The 22,990-nt window shown below is 38.6% G+C and overlaps 1 protein-coding gene across 5 annotated transcripts in view; it reads right to left on the bottom strand.

The window, feature by feature from the left end:
• Window positions 1-22,990, bottom strand: part of ANO6 (anoctamin 6) — a 233,180-nt gene that overhangs the window by 86,435 nt on the left and 123,755 nt on the right. For all 5 annotated transcript variants that reach the window (XM_044941665.2, XM_025284022.3, XM_025284024.3 and 2 more), the window contains one exon: window positions 7,154-7,282. In XM_044941665.2, coding sequence (XP_044797600.2) covers window positions 7,154-7,282 — 129 coding nt within the window. The remainder of the gene's footprint in view (window positions 1-7,153; window positions 7,283-22,990) is intronic.

Below are 22,990 nucleotides of genomic sequence, written 5' to 3'. Positions count from 1 at the left end.
TTTAAGAAATACTATTTTCTTTTTTCCCCCAAACTTTAAACTTTTTATTGTGCATTGAGGTTTAGCCCATTAACAATGTTGTGGTAGTTTTGGGTGAACAGTGAAGGAACTCAGCCATACATATGCATGTATCCATTCTCTCCCAAACCCCATCCCATCCAGGCTGGCACGTAACGATGAACAGAGTTCCATGTGCTATACAATAGGTCCTCGCTGGTCATCCATTTTAACACAGCAGTGTGTATGTGACCTTCCCAAAGCCCCTAACTATCCCTTCCCTCCCAGCAACTGTAAGTTTTTTAGGAAATACTATTTTCTTAGAGCATATCTTTTCTGTGCACATAAGCAAGCTCTTCTTTTATGATTATTTATTTTCTTCATGCCTGTTCTGTTTGAGAATTTGGTATAGTTGATGTTGCCCAGCTCTTTGCCGTTTTACAGAAAGTGAGGCACAAGTACCTATTGGTCCAGGGCAAATGACAGCCTCTTCATTCAGAACTGACTCAGAAGGACTAATCTGGAAAAGGATCTTTCTCTTCTCCACCTCCTTCTGAGATGAGGTAGAATAAACAGATTTTACTTTTCAGAATTTCACTGTCCTCTGCATTTGTCTGTTTTTAAGGATTAGACCCAAGGACACATCCCATTTTGGAAATACGAAGCAAGATTTGGATTCACTTCTCCTGTGCTGAGTACGCAAAAATAAAACCAAATACGCTTATACCAGCAACACATCTTGTAGTTGTAATTTGAAACTGCTGATTCTAATTTAATTTATTCCTTTTAACCTACAATCTTAGTTTAAGCAAGTAGAGTGTAAAGGAAGGAGATAAAAATATAAAGAACTTCCTGCTTTAGTTTAAAATATTAAGGAGTTAAAGCCAAACCTGATTTCATATCCAAAAACAAAAGACAGAACACCTACCAAAAGTTATCTGAGGAGGTGAAACCACCCAACAGGGGTTGTCACCAGCACTTAACCCAGCATAATATTTTTCATGGACTATTTGTGGCAAAAATGTCATTTTTAGGAAATTTTTTATACTATTCTGATTCTTCATAATCCCCTTCTGCCATTCCTTTATTTCTTCAATTTGGAGAATACAAGTCAATGTTAAGTTGACTCAATCACACCTTCTCCTTTAGGAGACTCCACGGGATAAATTTCTTTCTGGGGGATCTTAGACCAGAAAGATTATATTTCTTTTGAACAACCAGTTTGGTTTTTATTGTGCTGAATCTTTAAACCATGGTGTTGATAACATCCTCTATTTTCTTTGGCTACTAGGAAACTCAAGAGGCAAATTTGCAGCTGAATTCTAATTTCTGAACAGGACTTTATGGTTAATAATAAGTCATTTTGCTTATTACTTTGATACATAGCTTCATTTTATTTTTCTGGCTTTTACATTTTTGTCACCATGATCAGTTCAGTTCAGTCACCCAGTTGTGTCCGACTTTTTGTAACCCCATGGACTGCAGCACGCCAGGCTTCCCTGTCCATCACCAACTCCTGGAGTTTACTCAAACTCATGTCCATCGAGTCAGTGATGTTATCCAGCCATCTCATCCTCTCTTGTTCCCTTCTCCTCCTGCCTTCAATCTTACCCTACATCAGGGTCTTTTCAAATGAATCCGTTCTTTGCATCAGGTGGCCAAAGTATTGGGAGTTTAAGCTTCAGCATCAGTCCTTCCAATGAATATTTAGGACTAACTTCCTTTAGGATTGACTGGTTGGATCTCCTTGCAGTCCAAGGGACTCTAAAGAGTCTTCTCCAACATCACAGTTCAAAAGCATCAATTCTTTGGTACTCAACTTTCTTTATGGTCCACTGGAAAAACCATAGCTTTTATATCCTCATCTAATTACTTTTATTTATGTTATATTCTGTATGTGACCTCAAGTACTTTTTAATGAATTATAAATAAACTATGTTATAACATAGTATTAACATAAGTAGAAAGCTAGTGACTATAAAAATGATACATTGCATATTAGAACTAATAATGAATGATGTTGGAATATTCTATACTGTTAGCTATCACCTTATGAGCTACAAATAATCATATACTTTATGCACTAAGACTTACTGATAAAGCAATGATGCAAAGAAAGCACATTTGATAAATTTTAAAACCCAATTATAAAAGCTCATAGCAATATCAACTAGAACTTCTAACTTTTTAAAAGAAAACTACCAAAAATTTATAGCAAATGTGTATTTAATGATGAAATTTTAGAACACTTGCACCAAACTCAGGAACAATATGAGTGACTACTATGTGCTGCAGGTTTTATTCAAGAGGTCTTAGCCATATCACTTGGACAAGATAACAAATGAAGTATAAAGAAAGGGACAGTGAAGCTGTCAGTCAGAGACAGTATGGTCTTCCTTTGAATAAACTTAAAACAAGCATCAGAAACTACTGGAACTAAAAAGTTTCTCAATGTAACTAGATCTTATTAAAAAAAATCAATAGACTTTTTTCTTAACACAAAATACTAAATCACAAGCAAAAAAATAAAAAAATTAAATGTGTCTGATAACAGGAACAAAAATGTAATATAATAGTTAATAAAAATGTATAAGATCCTCAGACATTATTATAAAACTTTACTAAAGTATGTAAAATCTTAATAAATGGAATAGTGCACTGTGTTCACTTTATTAGAATTTTCTGATGAACTTTTAACCATTTCCAAAGGGATTTCATCTAGCTTCTATGTAAACCGTTCCAGCCTCATGATAACTCGCATAAAACAAAGGATAACAGTTTTAAAAGCTCAAGAGATCTACAAACAATTAGTCAGTTGTTCCACATTATTTGAAGGTTTGGGTGTAATTTAAACACTTATTTTTTTGGAAAATTTCTTACTCTGTACTCTCTACTGGCCAGATCCACTAACGAATTCTTAAGGCCTGATATACAAGATAAACTTATACTTCCATAACTTTTCATCAACTTCCAGGAAATATTTTTTCTATCAACTTTTAGGGATGGATTCTGCTGATAAAAAAGCATTGCATTCAGGATGACTTATACTGTTCTTGTGCTATCTAGACTTTTCTATTCTCTTTATCATCATCTACATTATATCATTACTTGGTCATAAACACATCTGTTTAGAAGGGAGGCCAAGTGTCAGACAAAATGAAATTCAGAACAGATCAGTTATGTCATCCATTAGCAATTCTAGATAAGGGAAATGGGAGAAAGAAGAATGACGAACAAAACTGAGCAGGAAGAGTTGGAGAAACATATGGAAACATGTTTCATTTAAAACACTTTTGCTCTTCACAGTATGGAGCAAACTTATTTAGATATATTTTAATCATGAGATGTGCCAGGCATTGCTGGCTGCCTATTCAACAGTCATCTTCCCCTTCTTCATTACCAAGAAAAGCTGACAGTTTTTCAGACACTAAGTGATCAGATGATTTAGGAAATGAAAGACTAGTCTTGATTAGTCTGTGCTAATGATGGTAGTTTCATTCATCTTGCCAGTGGTTGGTTTAGGAATAGGCCTGTGAGAGACAATCCACAGTGAAAGGAAGTCTGCCATTCTAGGGGAAATTTCTTCCCCTTTCTAAAAGAGGGCCGAAAGAAAGGGCATTCCTTCTTACTGCCACTGGTGTCTGGAAACACAACAAACATCATGAAACGAAGTGAAGACAGTTTAAGAACAGCCAACATTTGAGGATGGCAGGGCGGAAGGATATAGTGAAGCTCGAGTCCTGACGACCCCATTAAGCCAATAAATTATCTAACTCAGAAATGCTCCTATCTCCACACTATTTCTTAAATGAGAGAATTATTATTTCCTTTTAGCACTTAAAACATTTTGAGCTTGGTTTCCCTGTTACTTCCAGTAAAAGACATTCGAACTGACTCCATGCCATGGACAGCAGTACGGCCTAAACAAACACTTATTCTTGGAACAACTTATGATCGACCCCATCTGTAATATAGACGGTTTATGCTTTTTCAAAGGGAGGTATGAGATTCTGAGGTATTTTCACTAATACAAGTGGACAAAGTTATATGATATTTGGAGGTCTGGTTAGAAAAAGTTTCTCTTTGCTCATATGCAGATGGAGACTTTTACTCCTGTATGTTTCTGATGCTCACGGCACCATCAGTTTTATCTTTCTCTACCTCTAACAAGAATTTAACAATACTTTTTAGATCAGCCCCTGCAAAGTCAACCTTGGGGCTGTTTTAGGAAATCAATATGATTTAGACATAATTTTTTTTTCCCTCTCAAAGAAAAGAGAATTTTGAAATTGCCTTTCCTTGGCATTGTCCTGAACTCTGAATACGGCTTGATAGAGAGTGTGATGGAACTTGCAAATGATTTTCCAATTAATAAAAATGTGATTCCAAAGCTGAGCTTCGAATTCTAGTAGAATCTAAATTAAGTAACATGTATAAATAGTCTCAAAACACTTAAAAGCATAGCTTATAAATAATACCAACATCATGGTACATCAATCCATGAGTTTAGATACCAAAATTAATGATGGTTTTTTTTTCTCTTGATTTATGAAAGTTACTTCAGCACCTTTGTTTCTGTATAACTAAAATGCAGACCTTGTTAATAATGTAACCAGCTCTAGGCTCCTTTACCATGGGAGAAAAGCCCTTATATAAAACTAAAACTGTTTCCTCTATACTGTAATGGATTAGGTTTGTTTAACTTACTTTATATAGTGCTCAATTCAGTTCCATCAGCATATGGATGCCTAATAAATATTTGATGATAGTGACCCTGACTGCACAGAAGATATCTTAGTGTTCACAGGAAAATGATAAAATACTCTAAGCTAAGTTTAGTGACAAAATTATATAATAATCAGAGAGTGATGCCTTTTCATACCAGTGTATAACCCAAATAAAAGAGAAGGTACAAAAATTAACATCTAATTCTAATATGTGCTGAAAATTTATGTAGCTATATACTACATAAATTTCTGTATACTATTTTGTATACTACAAATTCTGTATACTACAAAAATTTCTGTATACTACATAAATTTCTGTATACTATTCTGTATACTATAAAGTCTGTATACTACAAAAATTTCTGTATACTATTTTATTCAATCCTAAACATAATTATCTGGACTAGGTATTGAGATTCCTATTTTCCAGAATTTAAGATGCCTCTAGTTGTATGGTGAGCCAATACTTTATGTGCCAATAAAAATTCATCCAATGAAATTATGATACACTTTCTTAAAGATGTACCCTGATTTCAGAGATGTTAAAATGTAAAAATAAAAGGCATCTCCAAATAATAATAAAATATGAGACTGATAAGAAAATTCATCCAACTCACACAGTTAGCTGGAATCTGTGGCAAAGACAAGCCGCTGATGACCAAAAGTTAATGTTCCCCATCCATAGCATGGAATTCCTACTGAGAAATGTCTGTCCAGCCAGAAACTATACTTTCCACCTTCCAGAGTTCTGACCAAAAGAATGTGAACCCAACTGATGATGTCAGTTCCAACTCAGACAGGTAAAGAAGCATGAGTGCGTTCTTCATCCTCTCCCTTACTCTACCTACCATTTATTGATGCCCAGAGTGCTCTCAGAAACGACCTGATGAATATGGCAAAGCCTTTGTGTCAGCCTGGGTTCCTGAATGACTGCAAGCAACAAAGCCCTGCCCATACCTCCAAGACACTGTGCCAAACAGGGATGCCATGACTGACTTGAGCCATAAGTAAACTTTTATTTTATTAAGCCACTGTAATTCTAGGCTGGTGTTGCCTCAACTAGAATTACTCCAAACACTACAGTAGCAGAATCAGAATCTGAGTATCAGGTTCCAAAAGCTGGGCTCATTCTGTGACACTATGCAAATACAAGCCTCCAAAATTACCCTTTCCAAAACAAACAAAACAAAAAAATAAAAAGGACTGTTTCCTTCATTTTAAGTAGGTTTCATCCTTGGTTTGAAAAATTAGACAGAAATCAATAGATTTGAGGATGACATATTTTAGAGAGAAAGCCCAGAGAGGGACAGATGAATAGTTGTGTATTTGTAACAGCACAAATGTGAGAAAAAACAAAAGCAGAATGAAGAAGTGATTTTCAAAGTGGGTAAAAGTGACACTTATATACTTTCTTTTTTGTCTTGTTTTAGTCTGATGCAGTTTGGTAAAGAAGTTTCAGGAAGTTGTTATATATTTAGCAGGTTAAATGGCTTAATATCTTGAGATAAAGATGGCCGCATTACCTGAAAGAGCCTGATGCAAAGGAGAGGTAAAGCCTGACTGGCAATGAATGAAAGGGAAAGGAAGGGAAGAAAGTGGGAGATGTCAAGAGCACAGGTTCTTGATTCAAGACAAGAGTTTGAATTGTAGCTCCACCAGTTCTTACGTTAGAGTCCATGAACTTGGGCAATCGTTTAATCTCTCTAAGGGCCGATTTTGTTATCCAGAATGGTATGAAAATAAAAGGCACCTTATAGGTTGTTCTGGAAAAGACCCTGATGTTGGGAAAGACTGAAGGCAAAAGGAGAAGAGGGCTGCAGAAGATGAGATGGTTGGGATGGCATCACCAACTCAATGGACATGAGTTTGAGCAAACTCTGGAAGACAGTGGAGGACAGGGAAGCCTGGCATGCTGCAGTCCACGGGGCCTCAAAGAGTCAGACACGACTGAGCGACTGAACCACCACCACCACCACAAGGTTATTCTGAGAATTAAATGAGCACATGCAGGCAAAATACACAGACCATCCATGAGTTAGCATACCCTGACACTGGATGGTTGGTATTATCCTTGTTGCCGTTATTTATTATTAGCTTCCTTTCATATCTAGTTGCAAATAGCCAAGTGTGCTTTTAGTGTAAATCTCTTTTACAGATAGAAAGGGCAATTCCTCGGAAGAAAATCTGCCTTCAGCTTAAGAGCCTGAGGAAGTTTCTGTTTAAAACTAAAAAAAAAAAAAAATTTTTTTAATGTTTTTTGTTACCATGCTTTGAGGGAATGATGAATAGAGAAAATATGAAGGTATGCCTGACTTGATATCTCAAACACCAGTTTCACTTCATTGCTTACACAAAAACAGCAGTTTATTTTTTTCATTTTACAGTATTACAAAGAATAAAAACAAAAGAAAATAGGAAAATAAACTTACTCTTTGTTTTTCATTTGAGCCCTTTTTATTGGTCTCTTTTCTACTTTCATCTTCATACACTAGAACAAAGTCAATTCTTCGCTGACCATCATTGAAATAGAGGGAGTCAGGTTTTCCATTAAATTCTTCCTGTGTGGAAAAGAAAAATAAATTTTAATATAGTTTCTTGAAAAGTGTCAGTTCATAAGTGCTTACTTTGTTAGCTTTAATAGGTACATCAGAATGTTTACAGAAAATGAAATACATCCTTTACTAGTTACTTGACCAAGAGGGCATGACCAACGTGATCTTTGCAAGCATGGTCTGTTTTTGCTGAAAGAAAGTCCTTGAATTGAGCAGGTTAGCATTATTCTTGGAGAAGGAAATGGCAACCCACTCCAGTGTTCTTGCCTGGAGAATCCCAGGGATGGGGGAGCCTGGTGGGCTGCTGTCTATGGGGTCGCACAGAGTTGGACATGACTGAAGCAACTTAGCAGCAGCAGCAGCATTGTTCTAAAATATATGGGGAAATATCAGCATTCTGGATTATCCCAGAATTATTCCCACAAGAACAAGAAAAGGAGTTTCAAGTTTGGAAATAAACACAGTAACCAGAGACACCTATCTGAAGGATTAAAGTTCTTTTAACAAGAGAAAAAATATCTAAGGCATAGCACTGTTTATGAAAATCTCAGGGCTTCCCTGGTGATGGTAAAGAATGGTAAGAATGGTAAAGAATCTGCCTGCAATGTGGGAGACTCAGGTTCGATCCCTAAGTTGGGAAGATCCCCTGGAGAAAGGAATGACTCCCCACTCCAGCATCCTTGCCTGGAGAATTTCACAGACAGAGAAGCCTTGCGGGCTACAGTCCCTGGGGTACCAAAGAATTGGACGCAACTGAGTGAATGCCTGCATCCTACTTATGTCGTATTATCTAACCTTTTCATCAATTTTCATGACTTCTCTCTGAACCACACACATCACTTTATAAAATGTATCATTTTATAACCTTAAACAAAAGCCAAAAAATGCTTTGATACACACAAAATACACAGCAGTTGTTGGTATTTGTCTCCAAATCCATACAAAATACCCACTCACTCCTAGCAAAAAAACAAACAAAAATCCCAGAAACAAGAACAAATAAATGAGCCTTTAATTTAGAGCTTAAAAGCCTTATGGCATAAAAACAAAGTCATAATACCAGAACAGACCTAATACAGCTTAAAACAATCTCTTACCATATGGATTTGGATAGTATTATTTTATTTGCTCTAAGGAAAAACTTGAGTTTGTGTTTCTCACATAGCTGGTCAAGATGCTTATGTGAATTTTGCTTTAGTATTGAAATACATTTTAACCAAGTAATACTTTTTAATTTTTCAAGTTTTTTTCCATTAAAAATTTATGGGAATGTAGGACTTTGCAGTCATTTGCTGAAACCACTTAATTACTAAGTGTGATTAATTCTCTGCACTCAGCATCATATAGTACATAAATCACCTTATTTTACCGCAACCACTTTCTCCTTTTTGTCACGCTTTTGATACGATGTGTTTTTTTGCCAAATGTATACAATTTGATGGGGAAGCCCCAAGTGTCTCAGTGGTATAGAATCCACCTGCCAAGCAAGAGACATGGGTTTGATCCCTGGGTCGAAAAGATCCCCTGGGGAAGGAAATGGCAACCCACTCCACTATTCTTGCCTGGAAAATCCCATAGACAGAGAAGCCTGGCGGGCTCCATGGGGCTGCAAAGAGTCAGACACAACTGAGCAACTAAACAACAACAACAAATACCACCTGATACTTGTCTTTCCTTTCTTCCTTCCTGCCACAGAGCATCAGAAGGTTGTTAACAGTATTTGCAGTTCCTTTCATTCAGCAAGATATGTCCCCTGCAGAATGCACTCTGGCAATGTAAGCTAACTCGCAGCCCTTCACCGAGGTTGCATTTGACCAGGGACCTTCACTATGAACAGTGTTACCTGGCCTGAGGCCTTGCCCAGCCAGGGCACTGAGGGACCACGGAAATAGACACATCAGTGTCCAAGGCTGAGGCCACTACTCAAGTCTTTTATTTGCAATTTCAGCTCTTTAAAATTGGTAAACTTTGAGAGTATTTAAAGTTATACAAGACACAGAAAACAAGATTATGGTCACCAAAGGGGAAAGGGTGGGGGAATAAATTAGGAGTTTGGGATTGACATATATACACTACTACATTTGAAACAGATAACCAACAAGGAGCTGCTATAGAGTACAGGGAACTCAATGTTTTGAGTACAAAACTCCATGTTTTGTAATAATGTTATAGAGTACAAAACTCAATGTTTTGTAATAACCTATGGGGAAAAGAATCTGAAAAGAATATATATATATATATATATATATGTATGTATGTATAACATGGAATCACTGTGCTGTACACTTGAAACTAACACAACATTTTAAATCAAGGAAGGCAATGGCACCCCACTCCAGTACTCTTGCCTGGAAAATCCCATGGACAGAGGAGCCTGGTAGGCTGCAGTCCATGGGGTCGCTAAGAGTCGGACATGACTGAGCGACTTCACTTTCACTTTTCACTTTCATGAATTGGGGAAGGTAATGGCAACCCACTCCAGTGTTCTTGCCTGGAGAATCCCAGGGACGGGGGGAGCCTGATGGGCTGCCATCTACGGGGTCGCACAGAGTCGGACACGAGTGAAGTGACTTAGCAGCAGTAGCATACTTGAATTAAAAGCATAAATTAAAACTATATTTTTAAAATTTGTACAAACATGCCAAGGCCTGTATTTTTGCATTTCAGCAATGGAGTCCTTGAGGCCCCTATCTTCAATTTCTCTTTCTTTCACTGAAGATGTTACTATTGGTGACAACCTGGGCAGTTACTAGGGGAAAACTGTGCATAGAGGAAAAAACTCTGAGGCCAAGGGGAAGTGAGGTAGGGTGGAACACAGTCCCAAAAACCTGGTCATCATTACAGATGTCTGTGTACAAGAGCAGCTCGTGCTCTGGAGCCCACGTTCTGCTGCCTTTCCTTGGTGGCATCTGCAGGCGCTCACTGAAGTCAGGTTGTGAAGAATGACACACGGAAAGAGAATTATATCTGCATGGGGCCCCCGGCATTCCTCCCTGCACGGCCCTCGCTCAGCACATATGGTGGCAGCCTGCTACCAGACAATCCGGTCTGCAGGCATGTCTCTCCTGTGTGATAGAAGACCATGGCCCTTTGTTGGAGGAAAACCCCACTGGCTTGGCAAAAGCTGCCTGTGTGAAATAACTAGGTCAGACTCTATATGGCATTATTAGAATGCAATGCTGGGGGAAAGGTGCCAACTCTGTACTGCTGTGAAATCCAGGTTTCCCATCTCTTGGCAGAAAACAACTGGGAAGAAGGGAGGAACAAAATGCTGGGCTGGAAAGCATTCCTAACAAAGAAGAAAACTGTCCCACATCAAAGCGGCTGACCTATGAACACATCTATGCTGTTTAAAAAAAACGCTGGATTGTTTTAAGTTCCACTACAGGCCTGACTCATCCAACAGGTATTAAAATGACAGAAAACTAAAAACCAAAACAACCTTCTTCTAAAGTTTTGAAGTAAAGTTTCAATAGTTTCCCAGATAAATACTGATCATCTTAAACAACTGATTAATCAGAAATGGATTATTCTAGTCCTGACTCTCGAGGTCAACTCAAAATTTGATCTTTAGTTTTTCTCTACCAAGTCAAATGCCATCATGGTGAAAGACAAAAAAACAACCCCTGAAACAATCTTTCCAGTTCAGCAGCTTCAGTTTAAAAACACTTTAACAGATGGTTTAAAATTTATCAGGTCAAATCATCTTAGAGATCAGAGCTTATATATGGGAACTGACTTCTCTACCAGTTCAGTTCAGTCGCTCAGTCGTGTCCAACTCTTTGCAACCCTGTGGTCTGCAGCACGCCAAGCTTCTTTGTCCATCACCAACTCCTGGAGCTTGCCCAAACTCATGTGATCAAGTCGGTGATGCCATTCAACCATCTCATCCTCTGTCAGCCCCTTCTCCTCCCACCTTCAATCTTTCCCAGCATCAGGGTCTTTTCTAATGAGTCGGCTCTTCGCATCAGATGGCCAAAGTATTGGAGTTTCAGCTTTAGCATCAGACCTTTCAGTGAATATTCAGAGTTGATTCCTTTAGGATTGGTTGGTTTGATCTCCTTGCAGTCCAAGGGACTCGCGTTTTCTCTAACACCACAGTTCAAAAGCATCAATTCTTTGGCACTCAGACATCTTTATGGTCCAATTCTCACATTCAAACATTACTACTGGAAAAACCATAGCCTTGTCTAGACAGACTTTGTTGGCAAAGTAATGTCTCTGCTTTTTAGTATGCTGTCTTGGTTGGTGATAGCTTTTCTTCCAAGGAGCAAGTATCTTTTAATTTCAGGCTGCAGTCACCACCTGCAGTGATTTTGGAGTCCAAGAAAATAAAGTATGTCACTGTTTCCACTGTTTCCCTATCTATTTCCCATGAAATGATGGGACTGGATGCCATGATCTTCAAGTTTTGAGTGTTGAGCTTTAAGCCAACTTTTTCACTCTCCTCTTTCACTTTCATCAAGAGGCTCTTTAGTTCTTCTTCACTTTCTGCCATAAGGGTGGTGTCATCTGCATATCTGAGGTTATTGATATTTCTGCCTGTGATCTTGATTCCAGCTTGTGCTTCATCCAGCCCCACATTTTGCATGATATACCCTGCATATAAGTTAAATAAGCAAGGTAACAATATACAGCCTTGACGTACTCCTTTCTCTATTTTGAACCAGTCCGTTGTACCACATCTGGTTCTAACTGTTGCTTCTCCACCAGGAAGCTTATTAATTCTTATGTTCATCAGAGTAACTTACTGTTACCCTAAGGGTCTTAGGCAAATGTCTTGAATGTCAAAAAAGTCAAAAGTCTCTAGTTGTTGCTACTTCTTTTGTCCTGGAAAAATAACGAATAAACTTCTGATTACAGTTTGGGGTCTATAATATGCTTTATCTGTTCATAGCCATTGCCTTCTCTGGTGCCAAGGATACTAGATGCCACCAATTTAGCATTCATTTACTCATGTGCAGCAATCTGACTCAAAGCTGTAAAAACTGCAATGGTTAAAAAGACTAGCCATGTTCATTTGTCATTATATCAAAATAAACAAAAACCAACCAGCCGACCATTGCGGAAGAATGACCTGATTACCTCTGTCTTAGGCTGTTAGCACTCATATTTTATGCTTGAGAAGAAGAAAAGACATGCTTATTCTGAGCAAGGGGTGAGCTAAGAAATAAGGTCCTGGCAAAGCAACGTAGGAAAGAAGGGATAAGAAAGGTCAGGTATGATGTACCCAAGTGATTCTTTCCAGGTCTCCCTGCTCTCAGCTGGCTTCTTTCCTCCTTTTATTTGCAGGGCATCTCCTAGTGGTTCAGACAGTAAAGAATCTGCCTGCAGTGCAGGAGACCCAGGTTTAATTCCCAGGATGGGAAGATCCCCTGGAGAAGGGAATGGCAACCCACTACAGTATTCTTGCCTGGGAAATCCCTGGACAGAGGGGCCTGCCAGGCTACAGTCCATGGGGGTCACAAAGAGTCTGACCCAATGGAGTGACTAACACTTTCACTACTCTCACTTTCCTTCAATGGAAGAGTCTTTGGGCCCTTTAACCAAATGCTTAACCAAAATGGGATAAAAATGTAAGCAGCAAAATTACTCTACCAAAATCTGTGGATTCAACCAAACTCAGGCTAAAAAATATTAAAAGAAAATTCCAGAAAGTTCCAAAAAGCAAAGCTTGAATTTGCCATGTGCTAGCAACTGTTCACATGTTATGCAGATTGTATCCACAGCTACTGACAAGGTCTTTACATTGTACTAGGTATTATAAGTAATCTAGAGATGATAAAAGGACATGGGAGGATGTGCATATGCTATATGCAAATACTATGCCATTATATCTAAGGGACTTGAGCATCCAAAGATTTTGGTATCCACAGGGGTCAAAGCCGTCCCCTGTGAATACCAAGGAACAACTGAAATTCCTTGGTAGGAAAATTTCTCTTAAGTAATCTCAGAATCCAATAAGGCATTGGACTTCTTGAACAGGATGCTTCGGGTACACGAAGGGTCACATGATGCTTGCTGCTGCTACTGCTAAGTCGCTTCAGTCGTGTCCAACTCTGTACGACCCCATAGATGGCAGCTCACCAGGCTCTCCCATTCCTGGGATTCTCCAGGCAAGAACACTGGAGTGGGTTGCCATTTCCTTCTCCAATGCATGAAAGTGAAAAGTGAAAGGGAAGTCGCTCAGTCGTGTCCGACTCCTAGCGACCCCATGGACTACAGCCTACCTGGCTCCTCCATCCATGGGATTTTCCAGGCAAGAGTACTGGAGTGGGGTGCCATTGCCTTCTCCCACATGATGCTTACATGGTGGAAAAAGAAGGGCTGGGGGCGGAGAGAACTTTGGGAGACAGCTGCCTGGGTGACACTGCTCCATGGCATTTCTGCCAGTTAGAGATAAGCAGCTGATCTCACAAAGCACCCTCCTGGAACCCTTGGCATCAGCACTTGGTGAGTCCAGGACTTGCTCCTCAACATGTGTCCAGCCTCACACTTCTCAAGTGTCTTTAAATAAAAAAAGTGAAAGTGTTAGTTGTTTCTCACTCTTTGCGACTCCATGAACTGTAGCCCACCAGACTCCTCCGTCCATGGAATTCTCCAGGCAAGAATACTGGGGTGGGTTACCATTCCCTTCTCCAGGGAATCTCCCTGACCCAGGGATTGAACCCAGGTCTCCTGTACTACAGGCAGATTCTTCACCATGTGAGCCACTAAATAAGTAAACAAAACGTTTCTGCAAATAAACTCTGCAAAACCCAAATTGGAAGTCCTATTTCACAATAGAGGCATCTATTCCTAGAGTTTAAAATGCAAATGTTAAATGATTTGCCCAACATCTGGATACAAAGCAATCAGATTGTTATCTTTGCTCAAACTCTTGTTTATGTATAATGATGCTAGAAACTTGCCTTACAACAAGTGATATTATCTGACTGTATCAGATTAAAAAATTCTAGAGAATTTCCATACCCTCTATTCCTGCCCTGACAGGGTTGTTGTTTACTATGAGATCAGAGAGTATTCCAGCTTTATTAAGATTAATGGTCTCAACCTTTACAGAAAGTAGGACACAAAAAGCCTTATTGTCTAACAATGATAGTTGAGGAATTACATTATGAAAAATAAACAATATCAAAACACATAATTAAAGAGCAACTGATATGTGAATGTGGAAAACACATGTGGCTCTCTATAGTCCTTAAGACTAGCAAAACAAAGTAGTTAGTTAATTCCAAGAAGAACACAAAAGACAAAAACAAACTTTAATCATAGCAGAAAACTAAAATGAAAATACAGGATTTTCTATTTTTTAGTAAACCTTGGATCTCTGCCCATAGCAAGTGTAGGGAAACAAAAATTTAGAAGCAAAAGCCTTTATGTAAATATTTAGATCCCATGAAATCTAGAACACAGTGAAAATTTATTTATATGCCATGTAGTTATAAACGAGGTATCAATATATTCTGGTGTTTTCCCTAACTGTAGCAGAGTCCAGGCAGATTCAAGGCATAAGAATTAGTGGAACATTTTTTTTTTCTTTAAACAATTGTGCAAAATTAGTGCAAAGGATAGCAGAGACTCAATTAATTCTTATTCCTTTTATTCAGGTCACCTCCTTGGCCCAAAAGAATACTTGACAGTGAGAAAATGCAAAGTACAAAGAAAAACGCCAAGAACTGCAGGCGTGGAAGGATGAATGCTGAAGGTGGAAGATTAGTATTGTGAGAAGCAGGGATGGGAGTAACACGTTAGTCCCAGGGGTTACTTCCACTTTCACTACCAGGAGTAAGGAGAAGTAAACACACGGATGTACAAGGGAGCCAAAAGGAAGTCAGTCAAGTCAATGGCATGTTATGGGGATTAGTCAACATGTTTTTGATGAGACATTCAAGAATGTGTGGGCTTCCCTAGTGACTCAGACGGTAAAAAAATTTGCCTGCAAGGCAGGAGACTCGGGTTTAATTCCTGGGTTGGGAAGATCCCCTATGGAAGGGAATGCCTACCTCTTCCAGTATTCTTGCCTGGAGAATTTCATGAACAGAGGAGCCTGGCAGGCAAACAGTCTGTGAGTTGCAAATGCGAGTAGGACTTCACTGAGCGACTAACACTGACTTCACTTTTCAAGAACGTGTTGAGGGGAAAGAAGTGCAGTGGAAAAATTACTCATTCAAGGAGGAGGTCTCTGTGAGAACTACAACTCTGTCAGAGTCCAAGAACATCCCTTGTTAGTGACTCCATGACCATCAGCGGAAACTCGACTCAGGAGTGACCCAGAATGACGTTTGTACAAACGACACTGTCTCCTTCTCCACTCAAACACACCATCAACTCCTGAAGGCCGGTGGCCAGTTCTTGTTCACCCTGAGTTCTCTGCTGCGTCTTCGCATTTAGCAGGAGCTCGGTTTGCTTTTCTCCTAGGAAAAAATACCTTTCTTTTTTTCCTGATGATAAAAGTAATATATACTCAGTAACAAAAAAATTCTGAAGATACAGAGAAGTATAAAGGAATAAATAAAAGTCATATGTAATCCCATCTCCCAAAGAGGAGCCAAGCTTGTCAATATTTTGGATCTCTCTCTCACACACACACGCACATTCACTAAGAGAATACCATGCTATACACACTGTTCTAAAAACACCCATCACAACCATTTTTTTAGCTTGATATAAAGCTCTACACCATCATGTTTAATAGCTACAATACCATCTAAACAGTTCCTTCACTGATGAACATGTATAAGCTGCTTCCAATCTGTTGCTTTCATAAACTGCTACAAGGAGCATCTTTGTACATATGTATCTGTGTACATGTTCAATCACTACTTCCTTAAGCTAAATTCTACAAGATTTTAAGTTTTGGAAGTTTTTTGATATATATGTTGCCAAACCATCATCCAAAATATTTATAAAAATGAACACTTCCACCAGTAGAGTATGAAGTGCCTTTCCCTCACTGGATTTCATTCTTTCTCACTTTTCCCATGATAGTAAAAAAAAAAAAATCATTTTCACCTTTTAATGAGAGAGCACTAACATTTTTGTGGGTACTGCCCAACTGAATTACTGCTTTTCTGAAATGTCAATTACTGTTTTCAACTTGGGCTTCCTAGGTGGTGTAGCGGTAAAGAATCTGCCTGCCAATGCAGAAGACACAAGAAATGTGGGTTTGATCCCTGGGTTAGGAAGATCCCCTGGAGTAGGAAATGGCAACCCACTCCAGTATTCTTGCCTGGAAAATTCCATGGACAGAGGAGTGTGGTGGCCTACAGTCCATGGGATTACAAAGAGTCACATGACTGAGTGCATGGACACACACACACACACATTCTTGACCTAACCGAACTATCTCATTATTTATAACACATTCTTGACCTAACTATCTTATTATTTAATCCCTTTCCAGTAGGTTCTCTTGGTTTTTACTCATTAGATTCTAAAGACCACACTGTAAATAAATGCTAATACAGAAGCAGACCATATAGTTACTTCCCAAAAGAAAAAGAGAGAAAGACTCTAGGGCGCTGTCCACCAACTCTGTCCTCAACAATGCTGATGTGTTTTCTGAAATGTAGACATTTAACTGGAATGTGTGAGAGTAGTTTGAGAAGGTCACTGCCCCCTGGATATACTTTCCATTATAGTTTATACGCCTCCTATGCAACTACCAAATATGAGTATATATTTTGACTCATATTTCTTTAGAATATAGAACTTACTGCTTATTTAGTTTACAAATGATTTCTGTTGCTGGTTAAAAACTGATGTACAAATTCTTAAAAACAAAAAAAAGACTTGCTATTTTATATTTGTAAATGGCTATAGTTTCCAAATAGTACAATTGACTACTTTCAGTCATTTCCCATCAGAAATATATGTAGTTCATTTATAAATAATATTAGATTGTGCCATGAAAATGCTGCTACTGCTGCCGTTTCTTTTTTTGTTGTTATATTGATAAAGGAATGTTCAATGCCAATGGCTCCCTAGTTTGGTCTATGTATTTTGCCTTTGTTTGCCTGTGTTAAAATAAACTCTGGAGTTCTATTATTAGAACATCACGTTTCAAACACAGGATGAGGGTGGAGGCATAATGCCTCAGGCATAACTGTGGTTCAATATTTCCCTCTAGCCTCTGCCAAGGAAGCAGTAGTTTTAGCAAACAGAGTTCCCTATGTTTTTAAATATTACATTCTTAAAATTTATGAACCAGGCTAGAGGAAATATGAAAATAGAACTATGACATGACTTTTACAATAAAGCTTCCTTAAAAGGAGTTAAGCAACCAAAGCAGATAATAAGCTTTCCACAGTGGGAAGATGCTTATTAGTTTAGGAGCCTTCCCAGAGCGGAGGGGCTCGGAGTGAACTTTTCCTTACACCCACACTTGCAGTTGGGGTTGGGATTTGCGTTAGCACGACTTCAAACTTGTTTTGCTTTCCTGTTTCCCCACAGGCAGTCCACCATTTTTACAAGTTTTGCTTAGCCATCCTTAAAGGTGATCTGCAGAAAACAAGAGGAAAAAAGAAAGGAAAAGGAAGAAAAGGAAAAGATGAGGGAAAATGTGAAAAAGTCTGGCGTGGCTGTTTTCATACTTCCCCTTTTCCAGAAGGAGCCATCATCTGCTTGCACTGTTCTCATCCGGTAGTGGTAACATTAGAGAAAGCAATGTGGGTGAGATTAAGCTATAAGATATTCCCAATAAAGTCAGGAATGATAAAGTGATGGATATGATGAAACAAGACAAGTGTGTGCAATAGGACATTTTTAAGAGAATGATTATCTTCTTGGAGGCTGACCTCTAATTTGATATCCCCTAAGTTTTACTATTCCATTATAGATTTAACGGCATTCCAATTATCTTAAACTTTTTTGAACCTACTAACATTTTCAGTTTGTGTCACCTCTCAAGGAAGATTATGCAATAGATTTTCGATGCAGGCACGATGGCTGTCCTAAATGACATTTTTTGATCTTTAAGAAATAGCTCCCAATCTCATATTCTGGAATCAGAACAAAAATAATATTGCTATAACCAAATCCTTCATGCCTTAATGGACTAGCACACTATCCCATCTACAATTTTAAGATCCTTAGACTTAACAATAATTTTAACTTGACTTTATTACCATAGGTTTTCCTCCACTTAACTCTCTAGTTACTCTTAATTAATCTGATTTCAATAGCATACTTAATTTCAGTTTTTGGAAAATTTAGTGGTTATGACTCAGAAGTATTAACTGTTAGGCTAATTAATACACCAAATCCATAGTTGTGAACTGCCCCCTCTTTTCTCAGTAACCTGAATTGCATGGGGCCTGGGTTACCACTGATATTTCATGCTTTTGAATGAAAGCCAATCTCATAAAATGTGAATATGATCTGAGAATAAACAGAAAAGGGAGTTTCAAGATACTGCTCTTCAGATTTTTGAGCTGAAGAAGATACACAAGGTGTAACTGAGGGCGTAACTAAGGCAACAGGTGTTCATCTCACTAGGTTCGCATGTAATTCTTCTGCAGACTCCCTCAAAATGACAACCCATCATTCCCAGAGAGCTCTTTATCTTCCACAGGAGATTCCCCTGCGCCGTCTAAGAACTGCCCGGAGTTATTTTTGGCTGCTTAGGGTTTGCAGCACAAGCGTCCTGTCTTCCACTGTGACTCCCCTATTGGACTGTTATATCCCCATGTCATAACATGTGCCTTGGGCATAATCTTCTCAGACCATCTCTCTGGGAACCGATGTTTGCAACCTCATTCATAGCAAGAGGAAGAAAAACAAATCAGAGCATCTGGTGCCCAGCAAAGCAAGGACGGTGCCAACTCCTGTCAGTTGGTTAATGTTTTATAAAGATAGTATTTTTTCTGTTGTAACTCAAGACGCAGTTTACAAGAATGGCTGCTCTTCATGGCCTCAAAATGAGGATGCAGAGATGTTTCCAAAACAAGGTTAAAAAAACCCAAGTGACTCATTTAAAACAATGGCACAAAAATCTATTAATTGACTACAAATAATAAATAACACCTTAAAAAAATCCTCCTCCCAATCAATTATTGGGAAGTCTTAAGAAATAAAGTGTTCTGAGGAAATGCATATTCAGATGAACTTTACACCAATTAAAAGGTTACTTTAACCTTTTGTGCTCAAAATTTCCCCAAATATAGTACATAACATTTCTGATCTTTAGAGAGGACACTGCACACAACTACTATTACTACTACTATATTATTATTAAGGAGGTAAAAATGAAGAGAGAGCTTCAATTAAAAATAAAAACCATGGGTTGTGGTATCTGGCAGAGCTGGGTTCAAATCGCAACTCAACTATATACAGCTAGCTGTGTGCCTCTGTGTATATATTTTATCTCTTTAAACTGAATTTATTTACCTGTAAAAAGGGGGGAAATCATAGAAAGAAATTCAGGGTTCTTAGGAAGATTAAGTGAGATGTGCATGTAAAGCAACAACACAGAGCCCAGAACACAGTAAAAGTTCAATAAATGTGAGATCTTGGTGTTCTTTACTTAATATGAAATAGTTCTTTATTGACTACTTAATTGATTATGTTAAGTGCATTCACATACTTTATAGTCATTATGAACTTTCACCTGCATCTTGCTGTTTCTCTCTGCTACCACTCAGATTACAAAGTCTCTTCTTTTGTTATGAATTTACCAGTTTTTAATAGGTATTCCACTACTCTTTTATGATAGATACTGCTATCATAGATATACTGCTTCTATCTGCTTTGGGCAACCAGATTAACCAAATTTGTTGACTTTCTTTGAAATGGACGTGGTGCTTTGGTTTTGGATGTCAGAGGCTTTTTAGCTTTCTTCAGATTCTGAGTAAACTGTGACTGAAGCAAAGGGCTCCATCCCAGAAATGAATAAAATATGGTAGAGTTAACATATTATTCCCCTTATCCCAATCTCTTTCAAAAGAGGTCCTATGATATCTGGCATCAAACAGAATGAAAATAGTAAGATTAATGAATTATAAATAGAGACAGAGATAAAAAAAAAAAAAGAAATTCCGCCATTTACAACAACATGGATGGACTGAAGAGAGCATTATGCTAAGTGAAATAAGTCAGACAGAAAAAGACCAACGCTGTATGATATCACTTATACGTGGACTCTAAAAATAAAACAAGACCAAATTGCCAACATCCACTGGATCATAGAAAAAGCAAGAGAATTCCAGTAAAACATCTACTGCTTTATTGACTATGCTAAAGTCTTTGACTGTGTGACTCACAACAAACTGTGGAAAATTCTTAAAGAGAAGAGAATACTAGACCACCTTACCTGTCTCCTGAGAAACCTGTATGCAGGTCAAAAAACAACAGTTAGAACCAGATATGCAAAAACTGACTGGTTCAAAATTGGGAAAGGAGTATGTCACACTGTATATTGTCACCCATTTATTTAATTTATGCAGAGTACATCATGCAAAATGCTGGGCTGGATGAATCACAAGTTGGAATCAATCAACTGCTGGGAGAAATATCAGCAACCTCAGATACACAGATGATACCACTGTATTGGTAGAAAGCAAAGAGGAACTAAAGAGCCTCTTGATGAGGGTGAAAAGAGGAGTGTGAAAAAGTTGGCTTAAAATTCAACATTCAAAAAACTAAGATCATCCCTATCTGGTCCCATCACCTCACGGCAAATAAATGGGGAAACAATGGAAACAGTGGCAGACTGTATTTTCTTGGGGTCCAAAATCACTGCAGATGGTGACTGCAGCCATGAAGTTAAAAGACGCTTGCTCCTTGGAAGAAAAGCTATGACAAACCTAGAGAGCATATTAAAAAGCAAAGACATCACTTTGCCAACAAAGGTTCATACAGTCAAAGAAACAATTGATGCTTTCAAACTGTGGGGCTGGAGAAGACTATTGAGAGTCCCTCGGATAGCAAAGAGATCAAACGAGTCAATCCTAAAGGAAATCGACCCTGAATATTCATTGGAAGGACTGATGCTGAAGCTGTAGCTCCAATCCTTTGGCCACCTGACACATAGAGCTGACTCACTGGAAAAAAAATCCTGATGCTGGAAAAGACTGAGGGTAGAAAGAGAAAGGGGCAACAGAAGATGAGATCGTTGATGGCAGCACCAACTCAATGGACATGAATTTGAGCAAACTCTGGGAAATAGTAAAGGACAGGGATGCCTGGCATGCTGCAGTCCATGGGGTCACAAAGAGTCAGACATGACTTAACACTGAACACAACAGTGAATACAACAAAAAAGAGAGTCACTCAGAGAACAAACTAAATGGTTACCACTGGAGAGAAGAAAGGGAGGGAGGCAAGATAGAGGTAGGGGATTAAGAGGCACAAACTATCATGTATAAAATAAACAAGCTACAAGGAAATATTGTAAACACAGGGAATATAGCCAGTATCTGTAAATGGAGTATAACCTTTAAAAATTATGAACACTGTGTTGCATACCTCTAATATATAATATTATATACATCAACTATACCTTAATATCGGAGAAGGCAATGGCACCCCACTCCAGTACTCTTGCCTGGAAAATCCCATGGACAGAGGAGCCTGGTAGGCTGTAGTCCATGGTCACTAAGAGTCGGGCACAACTGAGTGACTTCACTTTCACTTTTCACTTTCATACATTGGAGAAGGAAATGGCAACCCACTCCAGTATTCTTGCCTGGAGAATCCCAGGGACAGAGGAGCCTCGTGGGCTGCTGTCTATGGGGTCGCACAGAGTTGGACACGACTGAGGCAACTTAGCAGCAGCAGCATACCTTAATAAAAAACAAATAAATAAACATAGATAGAGAATCAGGGCTATTGAACATAGGAGGAAGAAATGCTAACCACAAGAACAATTTTACTTGTTGTGATTTTAACAGGACATTGGCACAAGGCCTCCTGGCAGCAGAGCAAGAAGGAAGTGCGTTCAGTGATACAGTCCTTGTTATCAGAAAAAAGGAAGCGTTTTGATTTTTCAGGGAGGAGAAAGCTTCATGTATGATCTTACACAGAAACACCCACTTTTTATCCATTTTCCTAACAATGTCCTTGGCAAGGAACTGGGGTTATAAAATACAATATACTGGTAACCTTTTGACTTTTTTGTCTTTAGTTCTCATATTGCTTCTACTTTTGAAGCCATTAGTCTGTATTTCACTTAGTTTCATCTATTACCATCACCCTAGCCCATGCTCTTGACCTTCGCTAACTAGATGACAATGAATATCCCAATTCATCTCCTAGTATCCAGTTGTCTTGTCTGCCAATTCAATTTATACACTGTTACTATATGGATGTTTCTGAATCAACACATTCAAATCACAGATTCAAAAACCTTGTTACCCACAATGTCCTCCAGAGAAAGTGTGAACTTTTCAGATAGGTATTCAGATCTCTCCTAATCTGATTCATCTCACATTGTATTTATTGTCCCTCTCCATTCCTAACCCTCCAACCCAACCATGCTTTCTCGTCAGACCTTGACTGTATCATGCTGCTTTCTGTCTCTCCTCCTCTGCTCACATGATTTCCCCTCTGGAAACCCCTTCCGTGCTTCTTTCCACTGATCCAAATCCTAATTTTCTTCGAAGGTCTAGCTCAGTTCGTCTCTCACAAAGCCTTCCTAACAAATGGCTTCATGTTTCTTTCTCTGGCACCAGACTACTGTCCGTGCCAATGGATGTGGGTTCTGTGGACCTCTGG

This window comes from Bubalus bubalis, chromosome 4 (assembly GCF_019923935.1).
Source record: "Bubalus bubalis isolate 160015118507 breed Murrah chromosome 4, NDDB_SH_1, whole genome shotgun sequence".
Lineage (NCBI taxonomy): Eukaryota > Metazoa > Chordata > Mammalia > Artiodactyla > Bovidae > Bubalus > Bubalus bubalis.
This window is presented reverse-complemented; position numbering and strand designations above follow the sequence as displayed.